Below are 12,709 nucleotides of genomic sequence, written 5' to 3' on the forward strand. Positions count from 1 at the left end.
CACAAATATCAACAATGCCCAAAGAATTTCATTGTTTGACTAATAAATGTTTTAGTTCCCACTCAATATTAAACATCCTTTTTTCTTCACGGAAATTTTAACAAGGCATTTTCTGTAAATGCTCTAATGAATTTAAGTTGTTTTTGCTCATGCTGCTTCTGGTTCATTCGAACGTTTTTAAATAATTTATTATACTAATCATTTTAATAATACCTTTTAAAATTATAAAGTACATACTCTTATTGACTGAAATTAAATGAAAATTTACTTTGATTGTAAACTGAATAATTTATGATTAAGTGCAATCTCCTCCTCCTTGTCCTCTGACTTGTAAGGTATTGTTGGTGCTGCCTTTAATTATAAGCTGTGCCTGCAATTATTTGGAAATGCAGATAAGATATGGCAACAATTTGATTTGATTGATTCACTGGTGCAAAAACGGCTGGGGTTACAATGCGCCAGGAAAAAATTAAAATTTCAACAAATATCAAGATTTTGGTAACCTTTAAAAAGTTTATCTTATCAAAATATTATATATACATAAACAAAATGCAGTATAAGAATAAAATTAAATGGTCTATTTTAGATGTGTGTATATACAGGGTGTTTCAGTTAAACGTTTCAGAAATTCTAAGAGGGGTAGGGTACATCCTGACAACTCGAAATCATATAGCAATGTGGGGTCGGAAATGCTTTCCTGAAGCGGTGTTGTACACAGAAGCACCATAAAGAAAAGAGACCGTAAGTGAGAAATCGTTTTAATAATACATGAAAAGAAGCAAAAGGTACATGGATTAAAGTAAGTGTTCGAAGTTTCCAGGCAGCGTGTCCAGACACAGCAACCGGAGGATTATGCACCTCGTATTGCTTTCGCACAGTGGTACCTTGGAAAATGTGCTACAAATCCCCCTTTTCCTGCTGAAGTGTTGTTTTCCGATGAGGCATCCTTCACAAGGGAAGGAATTTTCAACACGCATAACGACCATATCTGGGCGGTCGAGAACCCGCATGCAATACGACGTCGTGCAGCACAGATTCGATTTTCGGTCAATGTATGGGCCGGTATTATGGGAGATCACCTCATCGGACCTTACCTGTTACCGTGTCGTCTAACCGGACCTATCTACTTGATCTTTCTGCAGCAAGTATTGCCACAACTTTTGAGAGATGAACAGATTTCTGCATCGACGCAACAGACAATGTGGTTCCAACACGATGGAGCCCCTGCCCATTATAGCGGAGATGTTCGTAACTACCTGGATGTCACATTTGGTCAACAGTGGATCGGACGTGGTGGTCCCGTGCGTTGGCCTGCTCGGTCACCCGACCTATCATGTCTTGATTTTTATTTCTGGGGTCATATGAAATCGCTAGTTTATGACACCCCTGTTGACAATGCTGAGGAGCTGGTTGCAAGAATCGCAGTAGCTGCCGAAGAAATTCGAAATTCGCCTGGAGTATTCCAGAATGTTCGGATGTCCATGCGTCGGAGATGTGAGGCGTGCATTGTAGCCCGTGGAAGAAACTTCGAACACTTACTTTAATCCATGTACCTTTTTGCTTCTTTTCATGTATTATTAAAACGATTTCTCACTTACGGTCTCTTTTCTTTATGGTGCTTCTGTATACAACACCGCTTCAGGAAAGCATTTCCGACCCCACATTGCTATATGATTTCGAGTTGTCAGGATCTACCCTACCCCTCTTAGAAGTTCTGAAACGTTTAACTGAAACACCCTGTATATATTAATAGCTTGTAAAAAAAAACTGCTGATACATGGTCATTGCTGAATAAAATATGATTGAGTGTATAAGACTCAGTCAGATGGTTAAAGGCAATAAAAGGAGCATTTATAATATTGGTACAATAGGATAATATATGTTTAATGGATAAAAAGGTGTCACATTGCTCGCATATAGGAGGGTCATCAGCCCTTAGTAGAAAAGGGAATATGTCAGGTGACTGTGTCCTATGCAGAGCCGACCAAGAACAACTTCCTCTTTATGATTCCTGCACAGACTAGAATGCCATATAAGGATCACAGGTTTAATTTGATATAGTTTGTTTGTAACCTGCTGATGCCACGAATCTTACACTGAAAATGTAACTTATTATGGATTATTTGCCTGTAGTCTGTATAGGGGACTGAGAGATCAAGATTAATTATCGGGGCTGGTGATTTGGCTGTAGTATCAGCCAAATCAATTCCTCTAATTCCAATATGACCACCAAATATGGAGGATGTGGAAAGGCCAGGGAATGACCACCGCATATCCCCAGAGCATTAGCAACTAAGGCCATATTGCTCTGGGGATATGCGGTGGTCATTCCCTGGCCTTTCCACATCCTCCATATTTGGTGGTCATGGGCTCGAATCCCGGTCTAATCAAGAAGCATGTGCTATGCACTGCTGCTCCTGCCCACCTGGCTACGGAGGTGCCGTGAGTCAGTGTATATAATAAACCATTCGTATTGATAAGTTCTTATGTGATCCAAAGCTAACTCTATAGCATGTAGCTCTGCAGAGTTCATGCTGCATTCAGGGGAATCTACTGAGATATCATATTATCTGAAAAAAAAATAGCAGCAGATACCATGCATGACTGACTTCAAGCAGTCTGTGTAAAGTAACAAGAAGTCAGAATGTTCAGCGTGGTGTTGTGAATAGAGCTGAAGGTAGGAAGACAAGGTACAGTATTAGACTTCGTTGAGTTCTTAAGCATGAAGTCACAAGCTGGTATTCGAGAATGCCAGGTTGTTGTTGTTGTTGTTTAAGGGTTTTAAGACACAAGGGCATCAAAGGCCAAGATGTGTCTTTCCAGGTTTTTTTTTTTTTTAATGTAAATCAATTTTTTTCAGATTTGTTTACCAAATTGAATCTGCCAAATAAAATTAAACAGTTCTTCTAGATTTTCAGAGTTGTCTAATATCTGTTGAAGGGTAAGTGGATTCTGATTATTGCATAAACTCTGGAAGCAAAGGAATCTGGAATTTCTGAAGCATGGGCATACCAAAAGGATGTGTTTTACTGTGAGCTGAACTTGGCACTAAAAACAGAGGGGGATTTTTATTAGCTAGTAAATGATGATGTGTAAGATGGGCCAATTCTTAGTCTGGCAAGCATTATTTCTTCTCTGCGACTTTTCCTGATGCTTGAGTCCCATGTTTGTGGATTTGGTTTTATTTCCTGCAGTTTATTGTGGATTTTATTTCTCCATATCTGGGCCCATTCATCTTCACATTCTCTAATAATAATTGGTCTAAAATCAAAGTATGGAACTATCTTTGTATTGTTTGACAGTTCAGAAGCTGACTTTGCTGCATTATCTCCTTTTTCATTGCCTTTTATTTTAGATTGTCCTGGGAGCCAGCAGAGAGTTTTAGAGTGTTTTTTTTTTTACAGAAGTTGATTAGAGAGTCAATTTCTAGTATGACAAAGTATGATGAGAATGATGTTTACCCTGTACGGCTGATATAGCACTGAGTGAGTAAAAATATATTAGGACAGAAAGTGATGACTTTTGACATATTTCACTTAATGCAAGTTGGATGGCATATAATTCTGCAGAAAGTATGCTGTACTCAAGTGGAAGAGATTTTAAAACCACATGCGAAGGGAATACAACTGCTGCACCTATATGAGAGTGTGATATCAGTTGGAGAATAAATATCCCTTCCTTTCCAAGAAAGGACTGGAGCTAAAGTTTGTTGATACTTTCCACTGAGGATTCGGATCTTTCTCCAGATTATTCTGGGGTCAGTGTTTCTGCAGATGGTAGAAATCAATCAAATCCACACATCCTGTTTTGCTTTCCTATGAATGGGTGTGCTTCAGCTTTGAGTTGTTTATAGTTTATAAGGTTCTCCATTGTAGCATTTCGGAGAAAGATATTCCAAGCTTTATTTTGTTTTCTTTTGGCAAGGAAGCAATCCCGTGTCCACCATCCATTATATCTTTGTTTGGTAATATTTGATTTCAGTATTGCACTGGCAGCAGCTCCAAGTAGTTCTTCTACTATATGCCTAGTGGCATTATTAATAGATGCAGTAAGGACCAGATGGCTATCAAAATGGATTGTATTAAAAAATTTTTCCCAGTTTGCTCGGTGAAAATTCCACGAAAATTTTTGGTTGGAGGCATAGTTTGTATCCATCTGTATTTTGCAAATTATAGGAAAGTGATAACTTATGAAGGTCAGTTAATACTGTCCAATCAAGGTTAGGATAAATGGACGAGGAACATATGGAGAGGTCCACAGCAGAACTTGATCCTGTAGTCAGGTTGATATAAGTATGTACACCGATATTCAGTAATGTTAAGTGATGGTTATCAAGTACGGTTTCGATCATCCTCCCTCTACGATCTATGTTCGGGGAACCCCACAAAGAACGATGCGCATTTAGATCACCTAGAAAGTATACAGGATGGGGCAGCTGATTTAGTAAATTGTCAAGTTCTGCAGTGGAATATGAAAAGTCTAGTGGAATATAAATAGAGACGAGTGAGAGAAATGCCAACAACAATACGAACGCGGCTACTGTTTCTAGATTGGTGCATAGCTGGATAGGTTTGGATGGTACATTACTATGAACTAAAACTGCTACTCCTCCTCTTGCCAGAGATTCGGAACATCTGTCACATCTATATAGTGTATAGCGTGAGAGGTGTAGGGTATAATTTCATGACAAATATGATTCCGGTAGACAAATACTTGCAGGATCATGTAGGTGCATTAAATATTTTAATTCATTGAGGCTGCTTCTTAGACCTCTACAATTCCATTGAATTATTTTCTGCATTTACTTGGGTTTAGGTTAGGAAGATTGGCCTGATCGTTTTGTTTTCCCTCGATCCTGTTTATATTTTTCTCATTTTGGAAAAACTGGCCGAGTAATATCCATCTCGTCATCAGAATTAGCAGGAGAACTGCATCTTCATTATCTGACTTCTCATCAATTTCCATAGTTCAATCGGTTGGTTTATTCTGTGTAAAGTGTGCCTCTTTCTCCTTTGTTAGCATTCCTGACTTGGCAGCATCTTGTTGTGGCTTGGGTGGCTTTGTATTAGTAGAATTTGATGTATTCTTGGTCTTTGTTGCTGTCAGAATCTCACCATCCATCAGGATGGATCTGGCCCACTGAGCAAGAGATAATATAGGGGGAATTGTAATGTAAGTCTGTTGAAAACTCTTTAGTGTTTTTGACTGCATTGGAATATGATTTGGAAGGCATCACGTTTAATATACATTTACATGCTTCTTGGTATGATACATTTTTCTCTACCTTGTATTTCAGTATTTTTTTTCCTATTTTCCATGATTCGCAAGTTCTAGAATATGCAGGATGAGCACCCTGCAGTTGGGACATTTTGGTGTTGCTGCTGTACACTCAGTTTGGGAGTGGTCTGGTGAGCCACACATGGGACAAATGGCCTTACCTTGACATGCTGCTTGATAATGACCATACTTCTGACAAAGCATCTAAGTGAATTTGTAATATATGGTTAGATTTTACAGGACAGGTAGCCAGCTTTAACTGATGTCGGATATTCAAAGTATTGAAGGTAAGGATAATGTTTCTCGTGGGTGTAAGGACACTATCCTCTTTGGTCATTATTCTTTTGGCACTGATGATGCATTGTGCCTTAAGTTCTTCAGCAATTTCTTCCTCGGGAACATTAAGGAAATCCCATTCTGAAATGACCCCTTTTGAGGTGTTTAATGTTCTATGTGGGACTACAGAAATGGGAAGGTCTCTAAAGGTCATTTGCTTCAGGAGCTGCCTGTTTCTACTTTGTATAAGATCTCCTGAGCAAAGTTGTTTGACTATTTTTGAAGTGCCTGCTACAGCCTCTATACTTTTCTGCACAAAAAATGGAGATAAGCTGCTAAGAGGTTTCGTAGACAAGGAGTGTAAAATTAGGAAAGCAGGCAGATCAGGTGAATAATCATTCTTTTTGCTTGAGATGACTCAAGTTCATGTGAGCATTTAGGCTCTACAGTTGTGATATTAAGGGATCCATGTTTGCTCCTTTTTCCCTGAGTACTGAATTTATACTCAGGTTAACAGCCCCACCACATGAAGGCAGGAGCAGTGCCACCAGTGACCAAGTGATAAGAGATTAGTGGTTAATGTGTTAAAGAAGTTAGTTATGTATATATACAAAAGAAAGGTATCATTCCTTTCTTGGTACGACGTTTACTTCTTTATTTAGAAAAGGTCAAAATTAAATAACTTTATAAAGGAAGGGTTTTAACAATCTCTATAATCTGTCACTTAGAGAAAAGATGTTTTCAAATCACTCTGAAAATGTTGCTATGATCACTCGCTTTGCACTCAGGGCCAGCATGCCAGGGTAGAAGGGGCTGCTTTGGTTATCGAGCAACCTTGTCTACCATGAAATTAAACTCTTGGATATGAATACCGAATGGATGGTTGGCAGTCTGACACGTGTTAAAGATTTTCCCATCATTGCTCAAAAATGATGTGCACGTGGGGTGGGCATCCTTTTTTTGAGCCACAGACTTCAGAGACTTCAGCTAAAAGCATACTGTGGCAACAACTGTTTTTGTTAAAGCAAAAAGGTGGTTCATTTGCTTCAACACACAGACTTTGGACGGGTGATGTTCTGAAAGCACCAGGAGCAATATGGATTGCTTGATGATGAATGGGGTCAAGTCACCAAAGTACACTATTTCTGATGGATGCATATAGCTGAGATCCATAATCTAATTTTGACCATAAAAATGCATGATACACTGGTTTGCACCACAAGAAGTAGGAGAGAGAGCAAGAAGAATGTTCAGCTCTCTCATGCATTTTGTGCATAACTGATGAATGTGTCAGAAAAATGTAAACTTTTTATCAAAAATGAGTCCTAAGAATTTCATCTCTGTTACTACCAGAATGGTGCTTTGTCAGGTTCAGGGTGAATATTATGCTTCTGACAAAAATGGATGCAAATAGTCTTCTCCGGTGAGAACTTGAAACCATTGACCATCGTCCAGGAGTTAAGACAGTCAATGGTCTGTTGCAGTTGTCTCTCAATAACCCTCATGTTGCATGATTGAGAAAATATGCTGAAGTCATCAACACAGAGCACACTGTTTATAGTTGGAGAGAAATGTTTGGTAATGGAGTTTATTTTAATGGCAAAAAGGGTAAAATTTATGACATCCTTGCAGTACAATCTACACTTGGTAAAAGGACTTGGTGTGAGAGAGAGTTTGTTTGTTATTTGGTTTTTAGGAGCATTAGCAACTAAGGCCATATTGCTCCGGGTTGTGCGGTGGTCTTTCCCTGACCTTTCCGCATCATCCGTATTTGGTGGTGACGGGCTCAAATGAGAGAGAGAGAGAGAGAGAGAGAGAGAGAGGGTGGATCCTACTCGAACTTGGAACAAACAAAGGGGTAAAAAGTTTAATAAAAACGGGAAGGTAACCTCTTAGCCAGAGGTTATAAAGATCTATTAAAATCCCAAATCTCCAAGTTGTGTCATACGCTTTTTCCATGTCAAAGAAGAAAGATACCAGGTGCTCTCTTTTTAGGAACTCGAATAGATGTTTTGATTCTAATTAAGTGATCCAGAATGGACCTGTTTTTTTGGAAGCCACACTGAATGCAGGAGATAGGGTCATTTGATTCAAAGTACTACAAAAGACAAGCACTGACCATTCTCTCCAATATTTTGCAAAAATAGCTAGTCAGAGCAATAGGACAGTAATTTTTTGGAAATTTAGGATCTTTCCTGGTTTAGCAAAAGAAATAATAATTGCCTTAAGCCATCTGTCCACAAATTGCTCTTCAAGGAAAATTCTGTTGTATAGGAAGAGCAGATGGTTCATGGATTTTGATGATAGATGTTTAATCATTTCATAATGGATATCATCTGGTCCTACAGCAACTGCCTTGGTAAGCACAAGAACTGTTTACAGCTCGTATATGGTAAATGGCCTATTATATGGGTAAACACCCTTTAATGTAAAATTAAGGGCCTGTTTTTCAGCTTTGACACCAGAAACTCAGGGGTGTAGATAATGTTGCTGAGATGTTACAAATTGTTTCCCCAAAAGCATGGCTATTGCAGATGAATCTGAAATAGTGCATCCATTATATTCCAGGACCGATGAAGGGGTGTTTGCTACGTATTTTCTCTTCATTTTCCAGATTTTATCCCAGACCACCTTAGAGTTGGTTGCTTCAGTAATAGAAGTAAAATGGATCCAGGATTCCTTTTGGCTCTGACTTCAGATATAATATGCTTTAGCACATGCATGTTTAAAGGCTATGAGATTAGCTGTGGTGGGATATCATTGGAATAGCCCCCAAGTTTTTTGTACTTTTTTTTTTGCTGCTGTGCATTTTGAATTCCACCACGGTTTAGGAGATGATGGAAACTGGGTGAATGTTTTTCGAATTGCAATTGCAGCTGCATGGATGATACTTTCTGTGATGTATGTGATTGCAGCAATGATTGGCTCCTGACTGATTGTAGTGACATAAAAATTTGCCAGATATTGAAAGGCATTCCAGTCAGTCTGATCAATCTTCTACCGCAGTAACATAAAAGGTACACACAGTCTCCCACAATATAAGCAGGTTATCATGGGGAAGTGATCCCTACCATAAGGATTTTCCTCCAACTCCCAGTGAAAGGAGGAGAGAAGGGGAGCAATTAGAAAGATCAACAGCAAAAAATGTATGGGTAGGCATGTGGAAGAAGATGTTTGTTCCCACTTTTAGAAGGGAGAGATCGTTGTCAGTGAGCATATGCTGTATGACTCATCCTCTTCCACTGATGTCAGCACTATCCCATAGGGTGTTAAGTCCATTAAAATTCCCAAGTAAGAAAGGAGGAGGCAAATGCATAACAAGACCATCGGTCTTTCTAGGCAATGCAGTCCCAGGTGCCAAATAAATAGAACAGACTGTTAATAAAACTCTCACTACAAGGCAGGAGTTGTATTAACAGTCACTGAATTGCAACAGCCTCTATGCTGGTTGTAAGATGCAAAAGCTAAAATGGGGTCTGGTTGCCATGAGTATAGCAACTCCTCCATGAGCAAGGCCACCTACAATTCTACAATTTGCCCCAATAGAGGTAGCTCCTCTGAGGAGCTACCTCTATTGTGGAGTGCCAATTACAACAACAACACTCCACAAGATACTAAACTCATCCTTAGGTGGTTTCTCTGAATGGGATCTTCTTGAGGTGTCTGAAGAGATCTGTTAGAATTAAAATCTCTGCAGTTCACACATATGGCTTTGCAGTCAATGTGGTCATGTGTAGTAGATCCACTTGTGGTGCAGGTAGTTACTCCCCTGCAGGATAGCTTGTGAATGCCCAAACTTCTGGCACTTGTGACAACATAATGAGATTACAAGCTATGACATGACAGTTAAGGTAGCTTGCCTTGATCACTATTGGTGTTCTGGAATTATCCAAAGTAAGAATTACGTTACATGAGAACTAACATACCTCCTTGCTTTGTCATGATTCGTCTCATATTAAGCACTCCCTAATCTTGCAATTCTTGCTTAAATTCATTGTCTGATACAATGATCAGGTCCCACTAGGTAATGATGCCTTTGATGTATTCAAGGAGGCATTTGGTAAAACAGTAACAGATGTACCATCAAATGCCATAAGATTTTGTAAATTTTCAGTGTCAAGCAGTGGCAATTTTGACCAGTAAGTCCCCTGATCTCAGGTGATGAACAGTTTTCGGAATCTCGGGAATCCCCGGTTGCCTGAACAGAAGTTTGGTTAATAGTAGTAGTAGTAGTAGTAGTATTCTGCATATCAGTCTTTTGATGTTTTATTGAGACAGAGTCAGGCTCCTAATGTTTACCTGTTACATTCTGGTCTGTGAACCCAATGGAATTCTGGGAAATAAGTTCTGATTGCTCCATTTAACCCTAGAAGGAAGAACTTTTCCCTTCAAGATTACTGGCCCTGTCATGTGGAGGCAGGAGCAGTGTCTCCTTGTGAAAAAGCAGTAGTGGGTTAGTATTAACCTGAAAATGGTATTAACCCAGAGTAACATATTGCACAACTGTGCAGTATGTTACTCTGTTACATCAACCCATATGCAGTACTTTGCATTTGACAATGTTAAACTTCAATTTAGCCTGCCTAACTTTTCTAGATACTGTTGCAGTAGCATACCATCATTACTGTCATTAACCACCATGCCAATCTTTGTATCATCTGCAAACTTGAACACAAGACTGATATGCCCTTATCAATATCATTGATAAATATAGAATATAACAATGGGCTGAACACCGAACCTTGCGGGATCCCACTAATAACATTAGTATTAGTAATGGCCATATGGTGCAAGGAAGCCTAAGGCTTATGCTGCACCAAACAAAAAAAAAAAAAAAAAAAAAAAAAAAGGAAAAAAAGAGTAAAATAATAATTAAAAAAAATTAAATAATAAAAGAAAAGGTAATGACAACCTATCCATTTCCCTCCTCCCATAGATAACTATCCAGCTGACCTTTGAATTGCCCAAACTGTCAGCCTCTACCACCCATATAGATAACTTATTCCAGTAATTTATAACTCACTGTCTAAAATAAAACTTTCTGCAATCCAGTATAAACTTTTCCCCCAGTAACTTGAATTTATGGCCCCTAGTTCTAGAATCATTTATAACCATGAAAAATTTCATCCTCATTCATTTTACTTTTGCTTTCAGAGCCTTAAACACCTCAATCACATCTCCTCTAAGGTGCCAAGCTGTGCAACCCACATATTCAAAGTCTTTCCTCATATAGAAGTCCTTTTCCCGATGAAAGGGTCCAAAGATGGGTGACTCACCAGGTGAGTCATCCATCTTTGGACCCTTTCAAGAAGCTCTATGGCTTTAGGTGTGTGGTCTCCATACTTGAACACAGTATTCCAATGTGGTCTAACAATAGCCTTGTATAACGGGATTATGATACCCTTATCTCTACTAGCAAATGTATTCCAAGTGTGGTCTGACAATAACCTTGTATAATGAGATTATGATGTCCTTATCTCTACTAGTAAATGTGTGATAAATTATCGATAGGACACCATGAGCCCTCCTTGCAACCTGTCTACAATTCTCATAGAAATTCATGCCTGACCATATCGTAACTCCAAAGTCCCTCCACAACTGACTTCCGTTCAATTCCACCAAGTGTATAAGTTATTTTGGAGTTACTGTTCCCCGCAAAGTAGTCCACAAAGAGAAATAAGTGTCCATTGATTACCACTCATTCTTCTCCAACTCAACTATCCCTTTGTCCATAGCAGCAACTTTCTCTTAATGACATACACTGTCCAATCTGTACAGCAGACTTATGTGCAACACTATCAAAAGCTTTCCTGAACTCCAAGTATATATCAAAGTTATTTTTTGCATCCAGTTCCTTTGTGACCATACATGGTATTCAATAAAATTTGTCAGACAAGACTTCCCCTTAACAAACCATTCTATGTCTGAATTATAATTGCAGCCTTGTTTAGATGACCCTGCATTACTTGTTTAACCAGTGACTCCAATATTTTCCCTAGAATAGAAGTTAGGCTAACAGGTCTGTAATTACTCATGTGATCCTCGATTCTCTTTTGTGAAATGGGGATACAATTTCACATCTGCAATCCACAGAGATATCCCCTGAATCCAAAGATTCTCTCATAATTATGGCTAAGGATTTTCTTACATCCTTTGCTGCCTCCTTTAATATAACTGGATGGACTCTGTCAAATTATATTATTGGATAGGGTCTTAACCAGGTGCTTTTCTTATGTTTAACTTCAACAATTTCTCTTTTGCTTTCCTCTCAGTTATTACAAAATCATTTAGTTGCCTATATAACTTCCCTAAAGAATTCCTAACATGTGAATGTAAATGCATAGATGTAACATACTCATTCAGTTTGTTAGCAACCTGAGCAGGATCATCAACAGTCAAACCTTCAATATCAAGTGGACCAATCTGATTCATCTCTTTCTTTCTAGTGTTTACATAAGTAAAAAAAGTATATTGTTTTTCTTTGCATCCTTTGCCAAAGGTGCCTTGTAATCTGCCTTCACTCACCTAAACTCCTTTGTGATTTGATAACAGACTAGTTTATATCTACTGTACAGCAGATAGGCAACACAGAAGACTGTCTTCTGTGTTGCCTGATAATTTTACATGCATCCCATGCATTTTTCTTCCCTTATGTTATTGATTTTGTGAATTATTTTTTGCAAGCAGCTCTGAATTATTTTTTGCAAGCAGCTCTAGGTACACAACGATCAGTTAAATTTCTGTCCTTGTTGATGGTTGTACTAATATCAGACCCCCATCTTTGCAGGACTTAAAACAATTAACTATTAAGTTTAATTCTGTCAAAGATGGAAAAACAAATATTGTTCTGGTGGTTGTCAAATTTTGGTTAGTTATGCAAGTGTTTCTTAAGTAGCATGACAAATGGAAATACAACAGCTTGGTTTTCAAAAAACTAAAAAAAAATTTATTACCTGGTTTTGTGCAAGACCAATTCATCATCATCTGATTAGCACAGTGAAGAAAATCATCAAAAGTTAAATAATGAAGTTTTTTCTTTCCAGTCTCAAACCTATTGTTAGTCAGGTAAACTACAGCTGCATATTTCCTGGAAAACAACAGAAGTGAACTCAGTTTGTATATATCTGATTAAAAGTGCCACTCCAAAATATGATTC

General features: G+C 38.4%; 1 protein-coding gene across 1 annotated transcript in view; it reads right to left on the bottom strand.

Moving 5' to 3' along the window:
* The window catches only part of Fibp (acidic fibroblast growth factor intracellular-binding protein), a 156,791-nt gene that overhangs the window by 48,390 nt on the left and 95,692 nt on the right, over positions 1-12,709 (bottom strand). Inside the window, exon 5 of the mRNA XM_090376340.1 lies at positions 12,507-12,640. Within this exon, the coding sequence (XP_090232466.1) occupies positions 12,507-12,640 (134 nt within the window). The remainder of the gene's footprint in view (positions 1-12,506; positions 12,641-12,709) is intronic.

The sequence above is a fragment of the Mastigoproctus giganteus genome, chromosome 6, assembly GCF_048544385.1.
Source record: "Mastigoproctus giganteus isolate SK-2022 chromosome 6, ASM4854438v1, whole genome shotgun sequence".
Classification (NCBI taxonomy): domain Eukaryota; kingdom Metazoa; phylum Arthropoda; class Arachnida; order Uropygi; family Thelyphonidae; genus Mastigoproctus; species Mastigoproctus giganteus.